General features: G+C 49.0%; 1 protein-coding gene across 2 annotated transcripts in view; it reads right to left on the bottom strand.

Annotated features, from left to right (window-relative positions):
* REXO1 (RNA exonuclease 1 homolog) overlaps window positions 1–11956 on the bottom strand; it is a 36714-nt gene that overhangs the window by 14286 nt on the left and 10472 nt on the right. For both annotated transcript variants that reach the window (XM_083720212.1, XM_083720213.1), the window contains exons 3-7: window positions 9469–9573; window positions 7180–7411; window positions 3979–4136; window positions 2060–2197; window positions 300–423 (exon numbers count right to left, since the gene is read on the bottom strand). In XM_083720212.1, coding sequence (XP_083576338.1) covers window positions 300–423; window positions 2060–2197; window positions 3979–4136; window positions 7180–7411; window positions 9469–9573 — 757 coding nt within the window. The remainder of the gene's footprint in view (window positions 1–299; window positions 424–2059; window positions 2198–3978; window positions 4137–7179; window positions 7412–9468; window positions 9574–11956) is intronic.

An 11956-nucleotide genomic window follows, 5' to 3' on the forward strand; every position in this document is an offset into this window, starting at 1 on the left:
GCTCGGTCCCTGCTCCTGCCAAGCTAGCAGTTCAAAAGCACGTCAAAGTGCAAGTAGATAAATAGGTACCGCTCCGGCGGGAAGATAAACAGCGTTTCCGTGTACTGCTCTGGTTCGCCAGAAGCGGCTTAGTCCTGCTGGCCACATGACCCGGAAGCTGTATGCCGGCTCCTTCGGCTAATAAAGCGTGAGGAGCGCCGCAAGCCCAGAATCGGCCACGACTGGACCTAATGGTCAGGGGTCCCTTTACCTTAATAATAATAACCTTACAAAAGAAGCAAGCAAGGAAAGATACGCACTGCGAGCATCTTGCACAGGGCTGGGAAGGGCACTGCGCAGCTTCTTCAAGGTATTCACCGCCACGTTCAGGTAGATGTTGCGGCTGGTGCTGCGGTCGTAGACCACCTTCTCCTCCGCCAGGGCCTGTAGACGGCACATCGTTGGCCAGAGAAATGAATGAATAAGAAGAAGAGTTTGGATTTGATATCCCACTTTATTACTACCCGAAGGAGTCTCAAAGCCGCTAACGTTCTCCTTTCCCTTCCTCCCTCACAACAAACACTCTTTGAGGTGAGTGGGGATGAGAGACTTCAGAGAAGTGTGACTGGCCCAAGGTCACCCAGCAGCTGCAGGTGGAGGAGCGGAGACGCGAACCCGCTTCCCCAGATTACGAGGCGACCGCTCTTAACCACTACACCACACTGAATAAATACCGCCCTCTGCAAAACGGGCTTCGTTTCTGCAGGTGGCTCGCTCAAACACGCACACAGACTCTCTGTTCTCTCTCTCTTCTGGCCAGGGAATATTTCCAGCCAGGCAAAAACCACTCAAAAAGCAAGGGGCATGGCCCCAGGGAGCCTCGAGGGCCGGAAAGCTCATCTGTTTGCTGGTGAAGTGTACGGACTTCACCTTTTTACATATCTCTACAGGTAAGGATTTTTATGCTCTTTATGTTCTTTAGTGCTTACTTCTGGCTTTGTTCCCTGTTGTTATTTCCTGTTGTTATTTCCTAGATATTAAAATATGCGGTCAAGGGGTCTGGAAACTAAGCCTGGTGAGGAACGGTTGAAGGAGCTGGGTATGTTTTGCTAGGACTCGAACCCGTGGCTTCAAGATATACGAGGAAGGAGATCCAGACTAAGTTATCAGGGAAAACTCTCTGGCAGTAAGAGCTGTTCGACCGTGGGACGGAGGTGGTGGACTCTCCTTCCTTGGAGGTCTTTAAGCAGAGGTTGGACAGCCCTCTGTCATGGATGCTTTAGCTGAGATTCCTGCATTGCAAGAGGGTTGGGCTGGATGATCCCTGGGGGTCCCTTTCCAACTCTACCAATTCTGTGATTCTACCCCCAAGTATATTTGAGATGCTTTGGTGTAAAAAGTGGCAAATAAAAATAGAAAGATGGTCGATTTTGCTCACTCACTCTGTTCCCAGTTCTTCTTCCCACCAATTCTAGGTTCACGCCCAGCCACTCCACGGTCTTAACAGATAATTGGGACTATAATTCCCGGGAGCCTGAGCCAACACAGCCAAGGCAGAGGACGACGGGAGCTGTGATGCGGAAGAAAGTCACCCAAGAGGTGCAGCGGTTGGGCAGGGTGCGTCAGGCTTCCCGTAAATGAGCGGCAAGCTATTAAGCATCCAGAATTCTTTTCGTACCCCACCCCAAATAACCCCCCCGCTCCTCGGCCCAGTAGACCTGAAGGAGCGTCTCCACCCCCATCGTTCTACCCGGACACTGAGGTCCAGCGCCGAGGGCCTTCTGGTGGTTCCCTCATTGCGAGAAGCGAGGCTGCAGGGAACCAGGCAGAGGGCTTTCTCGGTGGTGGCGCCCACCCTGTGGAACGCCCTCCTGTCAGATGTCAAAGAGATAAACAACTACCAGACTTTTACAAGACATCTGAAGGCAGCCCTGTTTAGGGAAGCTTTTAACGTTTGATGCATTACTGCATTTTAATATTTTGTTGGAAGCCGCCCAGAGTGGCTGGGGAAGCCCAGCCAGATGGGGGGCGGGGTATAAATAATAAATTATTATTATTATTATTCCTCAAAGGTACGAACCTTGTCGAACGCTTCCTGCTGCGAGGTGCACGACTTCAGGCACTCGTCGATGAAGAGGTTGAGGTATCTCTGCCGGATGTTGGTGGGAACCTTTGCCCCGAATTCAGTGGGGATCACTGGCCTTTTCAAAGTAGCACTCTGGGGGGAGGGAAGGGGGGGGAGAGGAGAGATTCGCCTGAAGAATTTGACCGACGCATCGCCCGCCCCTTTTCCCAACAGGCTACTGGGATCTGTGGGGCTACGGCATGTGCGAGTGGCGCGTGAGACTGGGAGACCTGGGTTCAGATTCTCACGCTCGGTCATGTTGGGTGACCTTGGGGGGCTAAGCAGTCATCTTGGGTCCAGCCTACATCACAAGGCTGTTGTGAAGATGAAAGAGGGGCGGGGAGGAGATCCGTGGCCTATGAATGTACTGAACAAATACATGTGGAATGAAGGGGAGCTGAAGGCTCCCCGGACACTGAGGTCCAGGACCTTCTGGCGGTTCCTTCCCTGTGAGAAGCCAAGTTACAGGGAACCAGGTAGAGGGCCTTCTCGGTGGTGGCACCCGCCCTGTGGAATGCCCTCCCATCAGATGTCAAAGAGAAAAATAACTACCAAACATTTAGAAGATATCTGAAGGCAGCCCTCTTTAGGGAAGCTTTTAATGTTTAATACAGTGGTGCCTCGCAAGACGAAATTAATCCGTTCCGCGAGTCTCTTCGTCTTGCGGTTTTCTCGTCTTGCGAAGCACGGCTATTAGCGGCTTAGCGGCTATTAACGGCTTAGCAGCTTTAAGAAAAAGGAAACAAACTCGCAAGAACTCGCAAGACGTTTCGTCTTGCGAAGCAAGCCCATAGGGAAATTCGTCTTGCGGAACGACTTCAAAAAAACGGAAAACTCTTTCGTCTTGCGCGTTTTTCATCTTGCGCGTTTTTCGTCTTGCGAGGTATCACTGTAGGTTATTAAACAAATAGAGTGGCTGGGGAAACCCAGCCAGATGGGCGGGGTATAAATAATAAATTATTATTATTATTATTATTATTATTATTATTATTATTATTAAGGCACACAGGCACGGTTGGACTTTGCCGCACAAGGGCTAAAGTGATTTCCAGCCTGGCCGACGGTGATGTGAGGATGGGAACTGTGGTTTGGAAACCTCAGAAAGCCCTGCCACAGTCCCTCTCCTGACCTAAGGAGCATCTCCACCCTCATCGTTCAGCTCGGACACCAGGGTCCAGCTCCGAGGGCCTTCTGACGGTCCCCGCCCTGCAAGAAGTGAGATTACAGGGAACCAGGCAGAGGGCCTCTCGGTGGTGGCACCCGCCCTGTGGAACGCCGTCCCTTCGGATGTCAAGGAGATAAACAACTACCTGACTTTTAGGAGCTAGGCAGAGGTTGCACAGCCTGGGAGTCATTCTGGACTCACAGCTGTCCATGGAGGCGCAGATCCATTCTGTGTCCAGGGCAGCTCCATCTGGTACGCAGGATGAGACCCTCCCTGCCCGCAGACTGTCTGGCCAGAGTGGTGCATGCTCTGGTTATCTCCCGCTTGGACTACTGCCATGCGCTCTATGTGGGGCCACCTTTGAAGGTGACCTGAAAACTGCAATTAATCCAGAATGCAGCAGCTGGACTGGTGACTGGGAGCAGCCGCTGAAACCATATAACACTGGTCCTAAGGATCTCCACTGGCTTGCAGTACATTTCCAAGCACAATTCAAAGTGCTGGTGCTCATCTAGAAAGCCCTATTATCACCTCAGTACTTCCAACGATGCCTATCTACAATTCTATGCAGCCCAGCGCATTTCACAACCCATCTCTGACAGAAGCCCGGGCAAGACACAGAAAACAGTCTGCCCTCTGCGTTCTGCGTGCTCCCTTGTGAAGCAATTCTGGGGGGGGGGGGGGGGCAGGCAGTGGAGAGAATCTGTACCTGCAGTGTGGGAGCGTGGGCTATCCTTTTGGGGACGTTCGTGTTGGTCGTCTTGGACGCCATCCCAGCAAGTGTGCGGGCTTTCAGGGATAGGGCTTCGGCCCCGTTGGAAGACGCCGTGCTCCCAGGCGGAGCGGTTTTCTTGAGGCCTCCTAGGGCTGGGGGACAAGCAAGCAGAAAACACGATAAACCTAACAGGGCAACACCTAGAGCTAAACCCATACAGAGGTACCTTGGTTCTCAAACTTAATCTGTTCCGCAAATTCCATTCAAAAACCAAGGCGTTCCAAAACCAAAGCTCGCTTTCTAGTTGAAAGTAATGCAAAACGGATTAATCCGTTCCAGACTTTTAAAAACAACCCCTAAAACAGCAATTTAACATGAATTTTACTATCTAACCAGACCACTGATCCATAAAATGAAAGCAATAAACAGTATACTGCAGTCACACAATCAATCAATCCATCCATCGGTAGCTGTGGGTCGGTCCACCGTCCTTCAGACCATGTGGTGGGCCGGACTATATTTTTGGGGTGGAAAATGAACAAATTCCTATGCCCCTCAAATAACCCAGAGATGCATTCTAAATCAAAGGACACATTCTACTCATGTAAAAACATGCTGATTCCTGGATCGACCACGGGCCGGATTGAGAAGTCGATTGGGCCGCATCCTGGCTCACAGGCCTTAGTTTGCCTACCCCTAGGTTAAAACATGGGCAGGATTTTAACCACACTTGTAAAGTATGGATAATTTGGAAGGATAAAAACTTGGGTAAGTGTTGATATGAAGTTGTAAATATTATCGTTAGGACCCAGGGAAGGGAGATGGGCGGAAGTCAGGAGATTCAGAGCAATCTCGATAGCTGGATCTTGAATTTTTTGTTGTTTTATGATTATACTTTTTAAAATCAAATAATAATAATAAAAAGAGAGAGGAACACAAAACTTTTCTCTATGCATCTCCCCCCCCCCCACAATTTGACTAGTTATCGGCTGCCATGCCGAAAGAGATAACTACACAGCGATTTATGATACCCAGGGTGAAGATCCTAGTGACATACTCTCTCCCTGTGCAGACAGGGAGATTAAATGGGATTCGCCTCCTATGCTCTGAAGGAGCCGTTCGTCACACCGGAGGCAGAAGCTGTTTTCGGATACGGAGGACTATCTCGTAGTGAGAGTGACCGCCATCGCGGCCAGACACTGCATAATAACCCTCAAGGTTCGCCCCCTTAGGACATCAGGTCAGCAAAACCTCCCTACTTTTAACTCTTTTTTGAGACTGGAACTCATTACAACTGAAGCGATATCCCTGCAGATTGCCATATTTTTCGCTCTATAAGACGCACCAGACCGCAAGACGCACCTAGTTTTTGGAGGAGGAAAACAAGAAAAAAAAATATTCTGAATCTCAGAAGCCAGAACAGCAAGAGGGATCGCTGCGCAGTGAAAGCAGCAATCCCTCTTGCTGTTCTGGCTTCTGGGATAGCTGCACGGCCTGCACTCTCTCCATAAGACGCCCACACATTTCCCCTTACTTTTTAGGAAGGGAAAAGTGAGTCTTATAGAGCAAAAAATACGGTAATTCTCACCAGCAACGCAAATTGGCTGCTGGCGTAAAGAAGAGGCGTTAATTTTAACAGGCAAGGAAAAACAAAGGGAAAAAAAGCTTATCCTGTTTCTCTGTAAAGTTCACACCACGAATGAGGTCGCTCCTGCTTCTTAAAAAAAAAAAAAAATTGTTTTATATTACTCTTACCTCTCTGTCCTGTCCGTGTGGCGTCGGCTGTAAAAGTGAAACTGGAAACAGCGTGGGAATGGAATGCAATGTTTACTTAAACTGGCGCAAGATAAGGGGGAAGACGAACAGAACCCAACGCGGCAAAGGGACTGCGGAAAACCCCACTGATTGTTGGCATCAGTGGGACGATTATTGGGTGAGCAATTGGGAGAGATCAGGGCTGAGGTGGGCAAAGTGGAGCTAGAGTGGATCCCGCAGATCCCATCAGGGCACTCCGCATTTTCTTAAGGAAACACGGAACAGTTGCAAACACTTTGAATCTTAAGATGGGGTGTTCTCCCAAAACATGTGTTAGGTAAAAGGTAACGGGACCCCTGACCATTAGGTCCAGTCGTGGCTGACTCTGGGGTTGCGGCGGTCATCTCGCTTTACAGGCCAAGGGAGCCGGCATCCAGCTTCCGGGTCATGTGGCCAGCAGGACTAAGCCACTTCTGACGAACCAGAGCAGCGCACGGAAACACTGTTTACCTACCCACCGGAGCGGTACCTATTTATCTACTTGCACTTTGACGTGCTTTCAAACTGCTAGGTTGGCAGGAGCAGGGACTGAGCAACGGGAGCTCACCCCGTCATTGCGGGGATTCGAACCGCCGACCTTCTGATCGGCAAGTCCTAGGCTCTGTGGTTTAACCCACAAGCAAAGTTACAACAAAAATTACAAACATTGAAGCCAAAATAAAACAGTACAAACAAGCAAAACAAAAAACGAGGGGGGAAAACAAAACAAAAAAGAAAAACGCACATCTACAAATAAAGCCGTATCATCATTCTGATCGTTAAGTACGTATACACATATTGACTTCCTTCCTTTGTTCTAAGACCTCGGAATTTTTACTCTTTCTAAATTGTTGTGTCTAATGTAGATTTGTTGGCAGGAGCAGGGACCGAGCAACGGGAGCTCACCCCGCTGCAGGGATTCGAAACGCCAACCTCCTTATCGGCAAGTCCTAGGCTCTGTGGTTTAACCCACAGCGAAGTTAAACGGCGTTTCCGTGCGCTGCTCTGGTTCGCCAGAAGCGGCTTAGTCCTGCTGGCCACATGACCCGGAAGCTGGACCCCAGCTTCCTCGGCCACTAAAGCTAGATGAGCACTGCAACCCCAGAGTCAGCCACGACTGGACCTAATGGTCAGGGGTCCCTTTACCTTAATGTAGATTACCTCTATCTTTATACTTTTTGCACCATTCTTCTCTTTCTTTACCCTTGAAGGGCACTCCGCATTTTCTTAAGGAAATACAGAACAGTCGCCATCACTTCGAATCTTAAGATTGGGGTGTCCTCCCCAAACACGTGTGACCATTACACAAACAAAAAACAAAACGCCATGCTCTACTAGATGTTGAAATAGGCCTGTCACTCAGAAAGGAAGATCTCCAACCCTTGTAGCAGAGAAGCTTACCGCACTTGGACACTGCAGGAAGAGCTGCGTTGGGCACGTGAGCTATCCGCTTCTTCTCCCCTTTGTGCATCGCCACGGAGGCTCTCGGGGGTGCCGGAGACGGCCGCGTGGGGGGCAGCTGCCGGGCCAGCTGGGCCGCCTGCTTCTGGGCCAGCTGGATCCGCTGGTAGCACACCTCTTGGGCCGTCGGGGGCCGGTACGGGCGGAAGACGGGCTTGGTCGGGGTTTCGGCCTGCACGGAGAGGAAGGGGGTTGGTTGGCACCGACAAGACAGGGGGCAGCAAACCGAGGCCAGAGTTTGAGCCAATTATAAAGGAAGGGGCAAGAAGGTCAGCCCCGCCCACTTAATGATCCACAGTGATCCATGCGGCGGTCACCTCCAGGCTTGACTACTGTAATTCGCTCTCTGCGGGGCTGCCCTTAAAGCTGTCCCAGAAACTCCAGCGGGTGCAGAATGCCGCAGCGAGGCTCCTCACGGGGTCCCTGCCATGGGAGCATATTCACCCAGTGCTTTTCTAGCTACACTGGCTCCCGGTGGAGTACAGGGTCAGATTTAAGGTGCTGGTTTTGACCTTTAAAGCCCTTCATGGCCTAGGACCCTCGTACCTACGGGACCGCCTCTCCTGGTATGCCCCACGGAGATATTTTAATGTTGTATTTTAACCTTGTTTTTAAGTTGTATTCATTCAACTTGTTTTTATTATTGCTTGTTAGCCACCCTGAGCCCGGCCTTGGCTGGGGAGGGCGGGGTATAAATAAAAATTATTATCATTATCATTATTAATCACCCCTACGCGTGATCACATGAGAGATGATGGACCGGCCCATGGCTGAAAAAGCTTGCTGACCCCTGTTTGTAGTGGGACGCGATCCGGCAAGCGACACACGGGCTAAACCCAGTACGTAGCAAGGCCGCCTTTGTTCTCTCCCCACAGCCTCAAACCCATTGTAAGGTAGTCCGGGTACAGCGGTGCTAAGGAACAGCGAAATGTTTGAGCTTCACCGTTTCCAACTCATTTCACCCATGTCCCTTATCTCTCTGTTAGATCTGGGGAGGGGGGGGGACGACTAATGGATGGCTGGGCGAAAAGCACAAGACGTTATTTGTGCTGACCACAGACCTTACTTGTCAAAACAAAGCTTTCGTGGCAAGGCGGGGAGAAAAAGGGGTCAGCACGCACCTCGCAAACACTGAGCCATTAAAAGCTCTCTGCTTTCGTTTCAAGGGGTGAAAAACAAAGCCCTCCAGAGCGGAAAATTCCAGTAAAAAGAAACCGGGGAGGGAGGAGAACACAGATGGAGATTCCACAGCGGAGAAGGTTGCCCAGGTGTTGTTGGACCACAAATCCCAGCATCCCTGGCCACTGGGGGCTGATGGGAGTTGGAGTCCAAAGACGTCTGGAGGGCCAAAGGTTTGCTGCCCACCCCGATCTAAGAAGAGGTGTTCCCCTCTCTCAGGAAGGGAACCTACGGCCTTCTGCACATTGCTGGACTCTCTCGTTGTCTGTGACCATTGGGCTATGCTGCCTTGAGGCTGACGGGAGTCTGAGACCCGATGACGACACTCAGAACCCCAGCAAATCTGAATATTCAGACCAGGGTGGAGAAAAATCAACGCTGTTGTTTTTTTAAAAAAGAAAAGAAAAATCAGATTTTTAAAATCATTTAAAAATTTAGATCGGATTTTTAAAATAAAATGCTTTCGGAGGAAAAATCTTTCTAAAGATTTGCTATTTTAGTCCAATAAGGAAATAAGGATTTGTTTTCCATTTTTCATGTGTGGTAAAACTCGGTCTAAGCTTTTTGCTTTGTTTTTAATTGTTTAACCACATCAGCTAACAAACATGGATACATACGCTACGATGTTACTGTCTTAGTTCCTTAGCAACTTGTTGCTAAGGAAATGATCCATTTGTCTCCTTGCAATAAGGCACAGCACAAAAGTTGCGCAAATATAAGCAGTTAACTTAAAAAAAAACCTCACAACAATTTCATAATGATCTGTATTTCTAACAGTATAATCAAATCAGTAATTCTTGATATAACCATAAAAACTACTCTGAAAATGTATAATTCCAAAACGTATGTCTATTTCAGCAGCGGTATCGTAAAAGCCCATTTTCATAAGGCAGCGGATTTACGCTTCGACTTTTCGCGTTCGGAATTTGGAGGGGGTGGGAAGAGTGAGGTTTATATTCAGGCCAATACGGTAAAACGGCATCTTTGGGCACGATCCAGCTGCTGCTAAGGGTTTTCTGATGCTCTCGATCTCCCCTGCTATCAACTTACGTTCCCTGGCTTTGTCGCGTGTGAGATCCTCCGCTTCTGGCCAGGAAAGAGCGTGGTTAGACAGTCTTCGGCCGGCTTTTCCTCGGCCCCTTCCTCTTTCGGCGGCTGGCGGGGGGGAGAGAGAGGGAGGGAGGCAGGGGATAAAAAGAGAGAGGGTTAACCAAAGCGAGCGAAGGCTTTCTGCTACACCACCGTTTGCCTATTTTGCTGGGAAGGAGGGTGGGAAAAGAGCCTCGCCTTACAGTAACAGGAACCGCGAAAGCGAAACAAAGAAGATTTGTGGGGAGGGAAGTCACTGCGCAGAAGCAATTGGACAGGGGTCAGCAACCTTTTCCAGCCGTGGGCCGGTCTACCGTCCCTCAGACCATGTGGGGGGCCAGACTATACAGTGGTACCTCGGGTTAAGTACTTAATACGTTCCGGAGGTCCGTACTTAACCTGTAACTGTTCTTAATCTGAAGCACCACTTTAGCTAATGGGGCTTCTGTGTGATTTCTGTTCTCATCCTGAAGCAAAGTTCTTAACCTGAAGCACTATTTCTGGGTTAGCGGAGTCTGTAACCTGAAGCGAATGTAACCTGAGTTACCACTGTATTATTATTATTTGGGGGGGGGGGGCTGAACGAATTCCTATGCCCCACAAATAACCCAGAGGTGCGTTTTAAATAAAAGGACACATTCTACTTGTGTAAAAACACGCTGGTTCCCGGACCGTCCGAGGGCCTGATTTAGAAAACGACTGGGCCGCATCCGGCCCCCGGGCCTTTGGTTGCCTACCACTGCCCTTGCGTGACAAAATGGAAGCTGCTTTCTCAGAAAGCCCTGCCGGGAAGGATAGCCCTCGCCTCGCAGCCTTCTGGCCTGCAGTTACAGGCTTTCGTCAGCGATGGAGAGAGCCTCCAAATGCTCTTAGACTCCGGCTCCCATTGGCCATTGCGGTCAGAGGCGATGGGAGTTGTGATCCAGAAACACCTGGTCACAAACCGTGTCCTGAAACTAACTCGCAGTAGAAGAGGCATTCGCCGCTATCAGGAGAGAACGTGCCTTCTTGAACCAGGGTCTCCCAAACCGGGGTCTCCGGCTGCTTTTGGACTACAGTTCCCATCATCCCTGAGCATAGGTCCTGCTAGCTAGGGGTGAGGGGAGTTGCAGTCCCAAAGCAGCCAAGCTTGGGAACCAAGCTTGGGAAACCTTTCGGAAACAGAGGCAGCCTCCGTCCTCTTGTAAGCTGCTTCTCAGATTAAGGACGGCGGACCTGAGGGAGCCTTCAGGTTCCTGCCGGACTACAACTCCCAGCAGGCCCACCAACCAAGAGTGAGGGACGGTGGGTGTCCAGCAAAAATCTGGAAGGCCTCCCAGCTTCCCTGTCCTCATTTTACATTATGCTCAGCAGGGTGGATAAAAATCAATGGTTTTTAAATTTTTAAATCAGATTTTTTTTAAAAAAATTATTTTTAAAAAAACTATTTCAAAAGATTTTCCATTTAAGTTGCATTATACTCCACAGGCTATTCATCAGGAAATAAGGATTTGTCTTTAAGTTTCTCATGCGTGCTGAAACTCAGTCTAAGTTTTTATATTATTATTGTTTAGCCACATCAGTTAACAAACATGGATACGATGTTACTGTCTTAGTTAAATAAATTGTTTAAACTGTTATTAAGGAAATGGTTGTTTTTCTCCTCCCAATAAAACACAGCAGAAAAGTTGTCCAAATATAAACAGTTAACTTATTAAACCTCACCATAATTTCATAATTGTTGGTCTATGTATTTCTAATTGTAGAACCAAATCGGTAATTTTTTATGTAACTGTAAAAACGACTCTGAAAACTTACTATTCAAAAAAGGAAACCTTCATCTTGTTGTAAATATTAAGATGATACCAGCAAGAATGAGTCTCTCTGCAAAAAAAATCTAAATCAAGTCTTACTGACTAGTGATTTAAATGGTGATTTAAATCAAATCCACCCTGATGCTCAGTGCCACTGAGTTACTTTTATTTGTGCGATAAATCACCCTTAGCCTCGAAAAGGCTGTGGGTAGTTCAGGCGGTACAGCACAAGACTCTTAACCCCAGGGTAATGAGTTTGAATCCCACCTTGGCCGAAAGATTCCTGCATTGCAGAGGGTTTGGCTAGGTGACCCTGGTGACCCGTTCTAACTGTAAAAAATTATATGATTCCGATTCTACGAAAGGGTCCGAGCAAATGGGTGTTGGCCACAGAAACACCTCCCGTTTTTACGTTTCACTCGGAATAGCTAAACTCAAAGGAATTAAGGGAGTGCAACCCCCCCCCCCACAAAGCAGCCTCACCTGGGTTAAGTTGGAGCGGAGCCAGAGGGGCTTTCTTCCCAACCTAAAGGTAAAGGTAAAGGGACCCCTGACCGTTAGGTCCAGTTGTGGCCGACTCTGGGGTTGCGGCGCTCATCTCGCTTTACTGGCCGAGGGAGGTGGTGTACAGCTTCTGCGTCATGTGGCCAGCAGGA

This window comes from Podarcis gaigeae (assembly GCF_964106915.1).
Source record: "Podarcis gaigeae genome assembly, chromosome: 18".
In the NCBI taxonomy this organism is placed as follows: Eukaryota; Metazoa; Chordata; class Lepidosauria; order Squamata; family Lacertidae; genus Podarcis; species Podarcis gaigeae.